Raw genomic sequence first — 16,457 nt, 5'->3', positions numbered from 1 at the left:
TCATTATATTCTTCAAATGTAAATTCTCATACATAAGAGCTTCGATGACTGACATAGACATCATGCATCACATGTAATGCATGAGCGCCAAGTGGCAAACATGCATCGCATGCATTTCATGCATGTCTTGCACCCTGACATGCATATGCATGGGGACATATATAAAAGAGCGGAGGAAAAAGAATCAGGTGGAGCTATGTATTGAATCAAGAAAACAAGAATAAAATCTAGTTATCTTATTGGTGATATATCTTGTCTCTCAAAATCGAAGTCAATCACTATCTCTATCTCTCTCTCTCCCAATCTACCTCATAATTGGAATCTCTGTTTCTCAATCTCTCTCAATCTCTCTTAAATACTTTCTCGCGAAAGCTGGTACAAACTTCGAATCCTTCCAGTTCAGGACCCGGGTGGTTCCGCTACATTTCGTGAACACGCGAGGATTTCCTCGACAACACTATCCGTCTACCACCTCCAATTCAACTTGTTGATGGTCTAAAGTACAAGGTTGACAAGATTTGGATACCATTGTGAATTGCTTATAGTGATCAGACTTGGGAACCCACTATAAATCTTGCTACTTTCCTAGTTCTTGCTGAAGAATTTCATCAATCATAACCTACCACATGTTAAGCCAAGTCCTAATATGTGGTGTCCATGACCTCCCCAACGTGAACTTAGACATAAAATGTACATATATGTGTAATGTCACGCCATGTTTGCTACAATACAATAAATTTGCATGATTGCCAATCAAGTGGCAAGCAATGGCAAAACAAGGTGGCAATTTTTGTACAATGAATGCAACATCAAACCATTTGAGACTTGAGTCAACAACCTTAAGGTACAAAGCACAATCTTTCACTGTTATGTTTATATAAAAATGTAAAATTTGAGAAATCCACGGAGGCAATATCATAGATCTATAAACAACAGTAGGTCGATAAGATGATGAGGGGTGTTTTAAGTTTATAGTCTCTTAAACATGATGTACAAAAGTGTTGCTTTCACATTGTCCTTTCACATGTAATATATTGGTTTTATTTCAACCACAGTTTTGTAAGAACTCTTGTCAAGAAGATAACTCATATGTGCATCACAGGTAAATTTAAATGACCGTGACTTGAATTGAAGGCAAAGGAACTTTCATTGACAAAAGGAATAGTTGAAGTGACCCGTGTCACACACGTAGGATATATTATTGTGAGGATACAAACTTAGATACGACGTTCGAAAGTACAATCCTAAAACCTGAAGTTATATATATATATATATTTTGTGCTTTCGTTATGATCCTCTTTGTATGAATTAAAAATCTTCACAAATAGGCATGCTTGCATGTGTTGCCATTCTTCCTCTATTGCTAAATGCTTATCTTTCTAACATCTTTTTACTATGTTTGACGTTAGTCCTTAAAAATCTTTATAGATAAACTTTTCAAGTGAATTTTGCTAGTGGGTCCTTTGCTAAATGCTTCTCTTTCTAACATGTTTTTACTATATTTGACGTTAGTCCTTAAAAAAATTTAGGGATAAACTTTTCAAGTGAAGTTAGGATGTGGGTCCTTGGCTTTGATAACCAAACTTCACATAAGCTTCGTAGTTTTAAACATGAATGGTTAGAGAAACACAATAAACAAATCTAATGACATTGAATTGACTAATCATATGTTTCTCACCATTACCTATATCTATGTTACTAGACAAAGTTAAAAATTTATCATTTGAAATCAGCATACTTAATGTAAGAGCACAAACCCTTGGCAATCTACACTTAGTATGGGCTACATTTATGTGTGAACACAATTGCACACCGACCCATCAACATATTCATGATGATCAAACTACAAATAAAAAAATTGTAGATAATATCCTCTCAATTCTTCTTGATAAGCACCTAAAAATTGACTCTTTAACTATACCTTGCAACAAGCTAAATTATCAACATCTTGTTATCTCTATCTTCATCTCTATCTTGGGTGTATCACTTTTGGAACCTAATTTTGCTTTGACTAGCTAGCTCTATTATGGATTGCATTGTCCTCACCCATGACCTCTTGTTGGGCTTGTCAATGGTTTAGAATAAAAGGTGGATGTCATTTAAGGCTCCATGGTTGTGCATAGCATATTATTTTACTTAGTTGATTGGTTAGGTTATACTCTTCGTGATCAAACTTGGGAGGTTAGTAACTTACTGAGAAACTCTCTAATGGCACAAAACTTGTAGCCTAATTTGATAATTGATATCCCAATATACTATAAACTTATAAAGTCCCAAATCTCACGCTTTGTGCAAGTCATTGTCAAACAAAGGGGACATATTTGTTTTAACTTTTCCTAGATAGTTTAGCCATATGCAAGTAATCTTGTCATTAATGAACCATTTTGATTCAACACTAATCTTCATGTATATATTTCTTATAATTATCGAGCTCTTCTTGTTAATACACCTACATTCTTTGCTTATACTCTCTCTCTCTCTCTCTCTTTATCGTTGTAAGTCGATAACACTACAAGCATTGTTCTTGGGTTCGAAACCCAATTTCCCCACCTCTCTATTATATACTTCATATATATCTCTATTTCACTAGATGCCACAATGGAATGTAGGGGTTGAACCCATGACCACCTGGTCTCCATTGGGGACCCTTACCAATTGAAGAGAGAGAGAGAGAGAGAGAGAGAGTATAAGCAAAGAATGTATAGATAAATCATTCATGATGATGCATTTGTGCACGGGAAAAAAAACATAATAAATTCAAATATCATGATAGCTCGAGAATCCACACAACACATCACTTTGGGGAAATTGAATCAAATATCACAAAAGTGAAGATTTATTCCATCGAAAAACATTAGCTCTTCAAGATTGTACTGCCCTCTATTGACATATTCCCAAGGAAATACTTTAGTTATGAATCAACACTCAAACCTTCCCAACGTAGGAATTGAATGAGACACCTCAAAAGTGATGAAGTACTCCATCGAAAAACATTTGGCTCATTCGGATTGCGCCTATAATGCAATAGTTTTGACATCTCGAGAGTATTCAAACAATCGTGCTAAATTCAAGGATTCTTGAAACCACTTCTAACTTTTAATGTCTCTTTCTATCCTGAAGGTGCATCTCATATGTTACTAAGTTGGACTATGCAAGTGCAGTGTTATTTTGGGCAAGCATTTCCTTGAACCATTGTGCCGACTTCCTTGGGTGTCTATTGAGATCTTTGTCCACGTAGTAAAGGCCAACTCGTATTCCCATTCCCAAATTGAATTCAAAGCCATCTATCAAAGACCATGCATATGCTCCCTTCACATTGGCACCTTCCCTACAATATCCATAAAAAAACACCAACAAATTAGGGAGTTCTCAATTAATATTAGTCTCATCACACCAACAAAAGTCCGTGCAAAAATGTATTCGAATGCTACTACCTGATAGCTGCGGCGAGTTCATCATAATAAGTTTGGAAAAATTCAACCCTTTCATCATCATCGAGAGTTTCTTGTGCGGCTTGCTCATCAAATCCTTCAGTGTAATTGTATTCCATACCCCAACCTATGACACACAAATAATTGAGCAATAAAGTGCAACATTCCTTAGGATATCGATTTGATCTCTCTCTCTCTCATCGAAGTTGAATATTTTCTTTTAATACCATGAAGATCAAATAATATTCCTTACCAGTTTGTGTGAGAAATTGTGGGAAGTTATCGTATCTATCTTTGATGTATTCGACGGTTTTCCTGAGGCTCCATGGCACCGCGTAATCGTGCTCTCCCTACATACGCAATCGGATTTACGGGTTAGTGATGTGTTAAGTCTCCTCTACATACATTGATTGTCATGAATAATAGCTCAATATCTAGGTGCGCGCACACACACACACGTACCTTCCCAATGTATTCACCGTCTCGTATTCCTGCCAAAACCAATTACAAGACTTACATGGGTCATGTCAATGAAACGATCATATGGTGTGAACCTAAACCCTATATACAAACCTATTCTCCTACCACTATCCAAGCCTTCAACCTTAAAGCCCAATTATTACCCTAAACCCTAGAAGTTTTTTAAAAATTAGTGAACCTAGAACTTAAAATCTAAACCCTAATTAAAACCCTAAACTAAATCCTGAACCCTTGAACAGTTTCATGGGGGCTGTGGTTGTGGTAGAGTTCAAATCCATACCTGTCACGTTCACTTTCCAGTCCAAGTAGTAGCTGAGGCGATCATCGATGGTGGAGAAATCAAACTCGTAGACGTAGAAAGCTGTCAGGAAATTGATGCCGATGAAATCCAGAGATCCTTTCACCTTGGCGATCTGCTCCTCCGTGAAGTTGGGTAATCGGGAGCCCACATTTTCACGCATGCTCAGAGGGTAATCACCGAAGAAGATCGGATCCAAGAACCTGCTCACAAAGAGCGGCAAATGTTGGGGCAAATTACACATAACATCAATCTGTACATATATATATATATATATATATATATATATATATATGTACATAAATAGTGTAGTCATGAATTTGATTATCCTCTATACAGCATACATACAGACGACAAATTCAGTACTATATGTGTATGTATATATGCATTGGAAAAGAAGAAGAAGAAGAGAAAATCACAGGCATATGCAGAGAGACAGGAGCAAGAGAAAGAGACCATCCAACTAGGAAATCGGTTGCCCTCTGTGCTGCCGCCACATCTTCGGTCGAATTCGTCAATGGCTCCGACCATCTGAACCAGATGCCCAATCCGACCGTCCCATTTTGGGTCGGCTTAAGGAGCAACGTCGGAGAATTCAAATGAGTAGTTTATTCCACAATTACATGACCAAATTAACTCAAAATGTCCGCATGCAACAACTTATAATCATTCTGCAATGCTGGGTGAGTTCCATTTATCTCAGAATGTAAGAAGATAGAAAAGGATTTTGAACCCTTTGCAATGATCTCACCTGGTATTTGCTTCTGTAAATGCTCACAGCCTCTCCATGTGCAAGGATCAGATTATGGCCAGCTATATATGGTTCGGTCCCGGAGTCACCTTCCGGACAAGTACCATAGTTCAAGTTCAATTGTCCAACGATGTTGGAGGTGCATCGTCCGGGTGGATTTTGATTGGTGGAATACCCTAACCCTGCCCAATCATTGGCTTCATCGAAAGTTATCCAATACTGTACTCTGTCCCCGAATGCCGCGAAACAAGTCTCGGCATAGTTTGCGAAATCTTGTCTGGAATGACCAAAAGCAAAAGTGATGGATGTTTAGGGGATTAAACTCAGACTCTTACGGTTTCGAATACCTTATGACAACTATAAGCAACCACAAGGGGTATCGAAGAAATTTGTGTTAAGGAGGAATTATTATTCAACAAGATATTGGAATTATCACTCCCAAGCCTTACATGAATTGTTCATTCAAAGCACCGCCATAGCGAAGATCCAGAACGTGAGGGTGATCTTGTGTCCAGAGGGACACCATGGGCACTAGACCTGGAGACAAATTTCACAAACAAGAAACCATATGCTAAAGCACAACCAGAAGGGCATGGGCCTTTACTTAATACATTAAGCTTTACGAGTATTTTGTAGACAGTCGATCCATAAATGATTGCTGATCGATTGAAGACATTTCTTTATACATTCGGGTTTGTAATGACATTTTGATGCTGTATTCATTTTAATGAATTTGGTTTCAAAATTCATATGCACAGAGAGCTAGCTGATTGCTCACCTTTCTCTAGAACGTCATCAATGACAGCATTGTAATGGGCTATGGCTACTTCATTTACATCTCCACTCCCATCTATATATATATTATTGGCATTGCAACAAAAGCATTACGATCAAGCTGTCATAGATACAGAATTTAACCTTGAAAAAACCATGTGAAACGCCACTTACTTGGGAAGATCCTCGACCATGCTATCGACAATCTGTAAGAGTTCATCCCCATGTCCAACAGCAATTGATGATCGCTCTAGCAAATTTTCAAAAGGATAACCACTTATGGTCACAGTTAAATGTTATGTCTATATATATATATACATCAATGGAGTCAATTACACCAAGTGAGTCACGCCCTAGTCTGGGATAACCATGATTTCGATATTAGATGCATCATAGAACCTGACATTAAACCTGAGTGTATACCACTTAAAACTAGGATTTATGCCCATTCTATAGTTATAAGAAATGTGCCCAACAAAAATGGAAGTACGTGAACCAAATGGGTCTCTCTCTAGCGTCATTCACCACAAATAAACCATAAATTCATATCATATAAGGTTACTGTTTGTTATGAGCATAAGCAAATTTAGATGTAGCTATGATATTAGAAGTTAAACTCGAGGAGATAGTATATGTTTATTAGGTTAATGGTGAACATAGCACACTGTGATTGATCATAACATTGTAGAAATAGGTCTGTAACCTTATATTGAATGTAATTGTCGCCACACTGCCCGGGAATTGATCCGTCCATTGAGGCATCTGGAAGCATAAAATAAGAAGGGGAGTATAGGTTAGATTAATTAATTTCCTTGGGAGCGCATGTGCCTACCCATTAAGATGAAATTAGGCTCACCGTCTCTGCGAGCATAGACATCCCAAATGTTCTCGCTCTTGTTGTCGATAAACTCGGCCCCTTCATGCTGACATTTTCACAATAATTCTAGAAGCTGTTAGCTCCATTAATCTTGCTAAGATTTCATGGCATGATCAAAGAAATATATATCTATATATAAATTATACATAATATAGGAAAAAGTTTGATGAAACCTTTTCTCACATTAGCTTAACCTTGGGATAATCAAGATTAGCAGGGTAATTAGTGCACCAAACTAAGGTTTGCCGGGAAAACTGGAGTTAGCATTACCCCTCCCCACATACACAAACTAAAGCGTAATTAGTTGATGGTTAATACACTGAGTAGTGCGCTGAAACATAGTTGACCACATAATTAATGGTTATCTAGCACAACTCTTCTTACGTATTACAACGGTTAACTGGATTAGTGGTGGGCATTCATTTGAGATCGAAAATATGTGCGCTCAACATGCTTAGGCACTAGACTCGCACAAATCACTCCTTGGTAAGAATATTTAACGACATATTAGAGCGCTGAAACGTGATTAAGAACATAATTAACACGAGACTAGTTCGTAATCATCCATTAGTAAGTAGATGACTGTTGGGCATCGTCTGAGTGGTCGGGCAACAAAACTTGGACAAGCGGATCATTAGTAGCACATTACAATTTAAAGAAAATGGGGGTGAGTTATGGAGTGAAAATAAGGGCAGCAAAACATGATTAAGCATGTAATTAGTAGCAAGGAAGGGATTGTCGTTTAGAACCTTCATAGACGAAGTGATGGCGCCGAAGAGGAAGTCTGAGGGGAAATCAGCTCGAGTGGTTCCAGTGCCATTGGGGAAGAGAGAAGATTTAGGCGCACCATAGCCAGTTCTGGTTCTGATGCACATGCAAAGAGGAAGAAAGAATGAGAGGAGGAAAATGGAGATGAATGTGTTCTTCCTGTAGAAGAACAGAGTATTTTCTTGTATCCGAGCTTCCATGATAATTAATGGCGTGTTCTTCTTGTAGAAGAACAGAGTATTTTCTTTCTCTCTCACTCACTCAGTCACACACATACATACCTCTCACTCTCTTTTTATAGCAAAACCCATGATCTCTGCGTTATCTACCTGACGAATTGATTCAATACTGACTTTTCTTTTTCTTCTTTTTCTGATTGAATTATTTTTGTGCTGCCCAACAGTCCAGGGCTGTGGATTATTATGTTTAATTATTTCAGTTTACGATCCTTAATCCTGGAAATTTTTTTTAGTTAATTTTATACATCCCTCTGCTCATTTTTACACCAGCATCGATTGAAATTAGTCCCGTTTGATTTATTAATCATTGGTTTATTTTTATTATGATTATAATGAAAGCAAGAGTCGAAATATACTCATCGATGGGTTTTTTTTTTAACGGTACGATTTATACATAACGAACGATTACTGTTTTACATTTGTGGCATCTCATTTTTTTAATCTTCTTCTTCTTTCCTTTTTACTTTTCACTGTTCTGAAGCTCATTCTTTTTGAATTCATTTATTACGTGGCGAGGTGCTCGTTTCAGATTGCCCATCAGAAGCACGTGACACCCCTCCCCTGCACGTGACTTCTCTTCATCTTTCCAACCCCCCCCCCCCCCTACATACATACATATAGCCACACATGATATAATTTAACCGCCTTAGATCATCCACCCCAATACAGTATGTATGTGTATGTGTATGTGTATGTGTATGTGTATGTGTATGTGTATGTGTATGTGTATGTGTATGTGTATGTGTATGTGTATGTGTATGTGTATGTGTATGTGTATGTGTATGTGTATGTGTAAGTGTAAGTGTATGTGTATGCGTATGCGTATGCGTATGTGCACCGATCCATACATGCACACGATCTTTGTCTAGTGAGTGCCCTTTTTCCTTATTCTTGTATAGGAAACTCGAATGCTATCAACCGCAGCTTTCTCGATCCGTGGGGTTGTCTTTCAATGCTTCATTTGTCGGCCCCGCGCATTTTACGGTTGTTTTTTTTTTGTCTCCATCTCTCTTTCTAAACGTACGACGGATAGAGATTGTCTTCAAATGTTGGCCTTCTCGAGGCCATATGAGTTTGTAATGATGGTCTCTCTCTCTCTCTCTCTCTCTCTCTCTCTCTCATTCGTAAACAGCACAAATAAATTAATTGTATGTAAAAAAACTACCATTGCAATATTGTTACCCCCCCCCCCCTCGGCCTTCCCTACATATACATAGGTCTCTAGCGGGACATTCCCCAAGTGCCATTGAAAAAGTTGATTTCCCACATGCTCTGTTTGACATCCATGGTTGCAACTTGCAACATAAGTATATATAGACATACACAAATTGAAAACAAGGTGAAATTGAAAAAGTGGTGGTTATACTCGAGAGACAATACAATTTGATGCCAACAATATCCTCTTTCTTTTTATTGTAATTATTTTTGCCCTAGTAATTTCCCTAGTATATGGAAAGTAAATGTTGAACCCATGACCTTCTAATCTCCATTGGGTAACCTTACCGAGACAACACTCTAATTTCCCTAGTATGGAAAGTAATTGTTGAACCCATGACCTTCTAATCTCCATTGGGCAACCTTACCGAGACAACACTCTAATTTCCCTAGTACGGAAAGTAATTGTTGAACCCATGATCTTCTAATCTCCATTGGGTGAGTCTGTAAAATATTACACTCCCCTTGACTCAACACACTTCCACCTTAGGCTTCTCCAAATTTTACCATATGCATGTGTTTGACGTCAATTTGGAGAAATTGTCATATTATCAACTTCTATTGACATTTTGAGTAAACCGTTTTTGTATGCATACAAAGACTTTTTTTGAGGCCGTGTCTATACATACTCGTCACACTCTTTCAAGCTTAGTAAATGAAGAAAGACATGAAGAGCCATTGGGAGTTCTCCATAAAACAATGCCAAGGAATGTATATAGAAATAAAGTCTTGCATGGACAAAGATCGTGTCATATTTAGGCATTGATTCTATCACCATATTGATCATTTTAGCACACCACAATTTATATTAGGTTATCTAATTACCTTTTATTTTATTATTTGGGTTTGTAAATATCATGAGAAATGGTTTCTTCTAAATTCATATATGTCTTCTAAACATTTGAGTGAAAACCCCGCCACATCTAGGGCATGTCCTTGTGAAACTGTTTCTCATGATAGGTTTGTTATATAGGTCATTGTTGGTAGAGAAAGTCCATAGGGTTAAGGAATATAGTATAACCATTGTTGAGTTTTGATCATGGCCATTGAGGACTACATGATGGGACAATCCAAAATTATTTCATAAAGGAAAACCAAATGACACATCACGTACACGGTACAATAGAATGCATTTATTTACGTGTAACAAAGGATGAACTCTACTCATGAATCACTTGCCTCTCATTCATTTGTGAAATTTCGATTGCGAAATAACTATAATAAACAAACAAAATGACTTTATATAGTAAATGGTTCGAACCATGATCTTAGTTGAAACTTTATTTACATATTTTTTACCCACAAATATTTTGAAAGTTGGGTAACAAACTTCCTAACCAATAGTCCATGTTGAGACTGAAAGCATGCAACATCGAGAACATGAATTCACATAATTAGACACTAAGAAGTGGCTAGATGTCCAAGATCTCAACGCCAGTGTTTACAATGATGAAACTTTCTCCATATAAGATTCATTGACTTTTGTGTTTATTTATTAGTATGTAACTATATGCTAGCAGAAACCTTGATGATCGTCTTTTGTCAAAGGAAGGTAATCTTTTAACATTTAAAGGTAGCACATACAAAGGTAGTCTTTGTAACCACTCTTCTCTTTCTAACAATATGTATTTTATGAATTTGTCTGTCGTTCAATCTATGTTGGTTAATATGTAGGGGAGCAAGTCTTTTGTCACTCTATGGAATCATTTTTGTAGAACTGTAAAAGAAACCTTCGAGTGAAAGAAGATTGACATCTCACGCAGTAAAGACATAATGAAAGTATCCAAACAAAAGATTGCATGAGTTCCAGCTAGACAAAAAAGGTAGACCTTGAACACCACAATCTTACCATAGAAAGATCACGATTTAAACAATTGTCAAACTCTAATAAGAAAATGTAACACATAGATAAATAAATAAATAAACTTATAATTAAATGGGATATCCTTTTACAAGCGTCATTTAGGGTAAATTGTGATGTTGTGGGCAACAACCTGTTTTCCTAATATTTGTTGGATTACCACACCTGAATTGCCCTGAGATCACAATATCCTAGTGCGAAAACCCTAGTATGGACAATCTCATATACAAAGCCCATGGGCTTCCACTTTTCATTCCATCTCGTCCCTCAATATTGCCCAGTTTCTCTTATTGCATCTCTTTCCTTAGACATATATATTACATATCTTAGTCTACCATGAACTATGGCTTGAAATATATTCCATAGCTACCTCGAACTATGGCTTCCATAAATTGTTTGGAGTACAAGTTAGCTCTGGTCGTCGTACCATCGTCAACATTCTTTGTGGGATTCCACACATGACATGTGACATGTATGTTCAACATTTTAGAAATCTAGCTAGGAACCATGATATGATATGTCGGGATACTAAATAGCAAAAGATAGTACATTAATGTCTAATTTGAGCTTCTCTTGTATTGCCAACACTAAAATGTAGATATGACGTGGATATTACATTAAATAGAAAGGAAATATATAATAAACAATTGTACACATATCTGTGTCTATTTCATATGTATATTACGATTAGGACAAGCCTCTCATCTCTCATATTTCTCTCTTTACAGTGAATTAGCTAGAGGTTTGGGCATATCAATGAACTAGCCTAGTTACAATTCCATCTATCTATATGCATGAGAAATGATGCATTGTGAGCGTGAGCAATTAGAAGCTCAAAATGATCGACACAATCATCACAAGGTTGTTCGTATAAGCACTAAACCCAACATGCCTTTATGCTTACTCAAAGTCATTTTGAATATTGTATGGGTTCCCCATCCCTACTCTTCCTTGCATTATGACCATACTACCACCAGAACTTTGCAGCATCCACATCCCAAGAACTCCTAGCCACACATGGACATTGGTGCCAAACATTCCAATGCTTGGCCTGAAAATCTTACCGTAAAATGGTGTGGACGTTCAAACAACTCATATAAACATTCAGAGACATTTCTCGAGCAATTGATAAGCACTCTCTTTGGCCATAGAAACGGCCACGTCCATTTTTCTACCCAAGAAGACCCTAGAGAGAAACCCCTCCTCTTGCTCAAGATGCCCACCCCTACTAATAACCTTGTTAAGGAAATGGCATTGGGATTTGTACGAATTGCGCTTGAGTGCAAGCATACATAAATTCAAGGAAAACCCTTCTCCCCGTTTGATGTCGTCATGTGAAAGTTGTTTTCATGATTTAGGAATTCAACTGATTTTAGGTGATCCATCTTTATGTGGCGTGACATGAAAGGTGCTATGAAAAACACATAACCGACCGAATTGCGTGAAATGGATAAATCAATCTGGTTAGGGCATTCTTTAGAACTTACTTCAGGAAGAATCATCCAAGCTTCTTGCAACATGTTTGAACTATGTATTGTAATAAAAAAAAAAGGTAGGGTATGCAATCCAAAAGCTTGTGCAATGGTTGACTTGAATGTGCTCAAACGTGTGCAAGTTGTGTCTATGGGAGTTGCAACGTGTTCTTCCTAATATGAAAGAGGATGATGGAATTGATGACGAGATCATGTATATGACAACTAAGTTTGAGAGGGTAGTGGGGTCAAGAGATTGTGAAGCTTTTTACATGATGAATCCTAATGGTACATGAGAACTTGACCTAGGCATTTTCTTGCCCCAAATATGAAATCACAATACATATTGATTCACGTTTCGAAGCTCAATGTCAATTATGATTGCAATGATACCAACAACAAAATGTGATCTAAGGCCCATGCCCAAGCTCAACAATGGATTGCGGTATTGTGTGAGGTTTTTTTATACCAATCGACATTTGATATTTCTATGTGGGAAACAAAATCAAGGTTTAGTATAATTGGTACACATAATGTTCGAGATTATACTACAATAGAAGGTCCAATGTTCTAGAATAAAAAACTTTGAAAGTATTCAAGTATCTTTTTGATAAGTATTCAAGGTTTTGTTAATCTTGATAAACCAAGGGAAAAAGTTGTTTTCCACAACAGTGTTTCACAATATTGCTCTAATGAATCATTCGTTATAAAATGGTGCATGCCAATGATAGCTCTTGTTGCAACATATAGCAACATTTTCCCTTTGTTGCAATTCTCCTCTCTCATGGGGTTCCAAAGGTTAACAAGTAAGTTCTCACCACACTTGTTTGGAAATAAGAGACAATGTTGCAAAGCAAGCTTTGAAATTGTTTTATTTGCATCTCATGATAAATGTAGAAAATTGTATAATCACTTGTTCTCTTTTTATTTCCAAGTAGTTCCTCAATTTGCAAGTTGGAGCCATTAGAATAAGAAAGTCTACTCTTGACACAAAAACTTTCCTAATGAGTCTTATGCCCACTCATCAAGGCCTAATTTAGACATATTTTTCTTTCTATAATGTGCAAGAATGTTATACAATCCTTACTTTAATACTGTTTTCTTATTATAGGTTCATGTTGTCGTTTACAATAGACATTCGGTTAAGTGCGCACTTTGAACACAAGGAAGAAGTGTGCACTTAACCGAGTTGCGCACTTAGGGGTTTTCTAAAACATTTTAGGGTTTTCTGAAATATTTTCCTTCTATGCTCTAGTCATACAATTCTTGATAAGAAAAGTGATCAATTTACATGATATAATTGACCTGAAACATTTCTGGTTTTAGCATACATACTCTTCAGTTTCTTTCTCGATTCTAGATTAGCTTTAGCTTTCGCCTTTTTACTACGTCTGAGCAATACATCCATTATGCAACAAAACTAATGAACTTCCTTGGATGCGATGAGTTTTTTTCTTGTGTTTTATTCCTAGTGGTGGCAGGTTTGAGGAATCAAAGTGCAAATGGAGGAGATAGGAAAAGAGAGTGGGGGAGCAATGGACAAATCAGAGGCTACAACTTCTGTCATCTTTGAGAATAAACAAGATGCACAAAAAGAGGGAGGGAGGGAGAGAGGCTTTCTTCATGCAAGAAAAGAGCACGCACGCACGTGGCACATGCACACACAGAAAGAGAAGGACAATAGACAGAAGTTTTGTTGCACATGGAGAAGGAGAGCTCGCGTTCACGGCTGATCGCTACAACACTTGACTATTCACAATCATCAAGATTGCATTACAATGTAAATTTCGTCATTAAACAATGTAAATTTTTTTATCTGGATTTTGACATCTATAAAAAGCGCACATAATATAATGGTGCACTTAAGTGGGCACACACTTAACTGAATGTCTACTCTACGTTCCTCATATTGTGGACAACCTATCGTTATCAAGATTTAAACCATCTTTTCGGAGCTGAGTTGCATGATCCAAACTCGGATTAAGAAGCCTTAAGTGTGTATGTGATGTGAGATTAAAACAACGAAGTGTATAGTGAAACTAAAAATTGTGAAGAAATTTTATATTGAACTGAACATCAAAACCATTATTCAAGATGTAAAGCCACAACCTTAATTTTACAAAGTACATGTCTTACAATTGTACCATCCTTTTTGTATGGTTTCTTAAGCTTTGTCAATGTATAAGAAATTATGGATGGCGACATCTAAAGTCTCTCATATCATGTATTAAGGTAATTTATGCTTTCACATTATTCTTTAGCCACACATAATTTCTTGTTATAGATATTGAAGAGGAAGTTGAATATCGTACATTCACAAGATAAACAATATGCACACCATTTCTTTCTTCTTTTGTGAAAATACATGTTGTTAATTTGAAGTACGTCCTTGTAAATATAAGGACCGAGAGGTAAATATGACTAATGGGACCACACCCAATCCACAACACAACTAAAGGAAAAACAACTCCTCTCATCCATAGTCACAAGGGATGTCACTACAACCCACGGTCTTCTAAAAGAACCATAAATTTATGAGGCAATAAAGTTAGAAATTCATGCATATATCTTTTTCATCCTTGGTATTGCAAACACAATGAACCATTCAAGTAATCAATGCAACGTAGTGGGTAAGCTTGAATGTAGTTCGTTGGAGTGCAAACATGTGTATTGTGAGAGTGTGTGATGAAACAAGGAAAAAATTTAATAGGTAGAGATTGAGTGAGAGCGGTTGTGATCTCAACCATTGAAAATCTACATGCATCTCATCCATCTTCGCAAATAAATATAAGTACATCAGAATCACCGTTTTGGTCAAGAAATGACTTCCCTAACTCCAATGCTTGGTCCAAACATCAAGTGAATGGAACTTTATGCTTGTTATATTTGGTAAATGGAGGTTGTTTTTGGTCATTTTGCAATGGTTATTGATATATTATATACCACTATTTGGTTGATTTTGGAAAAGTTTTTAATGCATTGAATCTTCTAAATTGTTATTCATCATTAAGTTATGTGCCCTCCTCTTTCTCTATGAAGTCGATACACATGGGATCAAGTCTCACATACGTCATTGATTAACTTAACGCCACAATGGATATTACATGGTGAGCATATGACATTCTAACCTCTACAAAGCAACTTTGGCAATGACGCTACTAGGTACCACAAGGGACGAGTGTTTGAGAGTGAAAATACTCCTTAACAAAATACTAAGATGCGTTGGTATTCAAGCCTAAGTAAATGGATTGATCTTAGGTGGAACTTGTATAACTTGTAGGAATTCCAACAACATGAAAGAAAGAAAGATGGATTTAACTAGCTTGAAATGTATGCATCTATATTAGCATGTCAATTTCCATTTTCCGATGAAGCTTCCTAGAAATTCTTGCTTCAAAGTGTGCTTGAAAATAATAATGATGTCAAGCATGGCTTAATTTGTTCTAGCGAATCTTCATTTCAAGTGTGTTTCAAGAAACAAGCATTCTAAGCTTTCCACAATAACAGTATGAATAAAAGGGCACACACACTCTTTAAATCGATCTCTACTCCAAAGTCCAATGTATGTCAATGACTTATATACACTAAATTAAAAATGATGAAGCGTGTTGTTTTAATAGTCTTTATCCTTTAGTGTATAAGCCTCTCCCATCACTTGGAGCAGTCATAGATTATAAAATGTGTACGATTCAATTCGGTCCTTCTCCGTCTATCTTAAATTTTGATTAGAGACGTGTTTCTTTTTAATCTGCATATTTCAAAGGTTTGTTGCAAATTGTAAACATGTTATCCACCCCACGTAATGCATCAAAAGGCATGTGAATGAATCCATTGTTTTCTCAATGTGCCCTTGGCTCTCTTTTTCTTTTCTTTTTTAATAAGGATTCACGTTGGTATTAATGGAAAGATGTCCAAAGGCTACAACGAATTCATACAGTAAATTATAACCCTCACACCCACATCAACCAACATGTCGAGTATCAAAAGCCCTCATGTAGGGTCCTTCCAAGACGGTGGGGCGGAAAAAGGCATCTTGGTGGAGCATATCTCCACTTTTTCTCTCTCCAAAAGAAAACCCCATGTGTACACCTGTTTACCATATATAGGATACAGAATTCTCAACATTCTTTTCCAAACTGCTCTAGCAATAGGACATATCCATAAAACATGGTGAATAGATTCAATGGGAGAACCATAACTATCACATTTTAAATCATGGCAATGCCCCCACATCCATGACTTCATAGGAATGCCATAATGTATCAATAACCATCTAAATAATACACATGAC

The 16,457-nt window shown here is 36.8% G+C and overlaps 2 protein-coding genes across 2 annotated transcripts; one reads left to right on the top strand and one right to left on the bottom strand.

The window, feature by feature from the left end:
• Nucleotides 1–3,040: 3,040 nt before the first annotated feature.
• LOC147868013 (beta-glucosidase 34-like) lies at nt 3,041–7,598 on the bottom strand. The gene is made up of 13 exons (XM_087315943.1): nt 7,361–7,598; nt 6,591–6,657; nt 6,438–6,496; nt 5,909–5,984; nt 5,739–5,810; nt 5,410–5,497; nt 4,961–5,237; nt 4,666–4,781; nt 4,192–4,412; nt 3,894–3,922; nt 3,685–3,781; nt 3,435–3,558; nt 3,041–3,328 (listed from the first exon to the last, which is right to left on the bottom strand). Exons 1-13 carry the CDS (start codon nt 7,577–7,579, stop codon nt 3,148–3,150), a joined length of 1,626 nt encoding a protein of 541 aa, XP_087172069.1. The 5' UTR covers nt 7,580–7,598; the 3' UTR covers nt 3,041–3,147.
• A 4,041-nt stretch (nt 7,599–11,639) lies between these two features.
• Nucleotides 11,640–12,462, top strand: LOC147868012 (protein MIZU-KUSSEI 1-like). Its single transcript, XM_087315763.1, has 3 exons — nt 11,640–11,976; nt 12,247–12,251; nt 12,325–12,462. The coding sequence occupies exons 1-3, from the start codon at nt 11,712–11,714 to the stop codon at nt 12,460–12,462; spliced, it is 408 nt and encodes a 135-aa protein (XP_087171889.1). The 5' UTR covers nt 11,640–11,711.
• The last annotated feature ends 3,995 nt before the right edge of the window (nt 12,463–16,457 follow it).

Source organism: Azolla caroliniana, unplaced genomic scaffold (assembly GCF_043228905.1).
Source record: "Azolla caroliniana isolate FFs.n. ecotype wild unplaced genomic scaffold, voAzoCaro1.0.p SCAF_2, whole genome shotgun sequence".
NCBI lineage: Eukaryota > Viridiplantae > Streptophyta > Polypodiopsida > Salviniales > Salviniaceae > Azolla > Azolla caroliniana.
This window is presented reverse-complemented; position numbering and strand designations above follow the sequence as displayed.

Coding starts and splice junctions, on each gene's coding strand:
- LOC147868013 (XM_087315943.1), bottom strand. CDS start 7,579: ATGGAAGCTCGGATACAAGAAAATACTCTGTTCTTCTACAGGAAGAAC. Junction 5,811..5,908: donor ATGGTCGAGGATCTTCCCAA/GTAAGTGGCGTT, acceptor ATATATATATAG/ATGGGAGTGGAGATGTAAAT. Junction 3,559..3,684: donor ACAATTTCTCACACAAACTG/GTAAGGAATATT, acceptor TGTGTGTCATAG/GTTGGGGTATGGAATACAAT.
- LOC147868012 (XM_087315763.1), top strand. CDS start 11,712: ATGGACATTGGTGCCAAACATTCCAATGCTTGGCCTGAAAATCTTACC.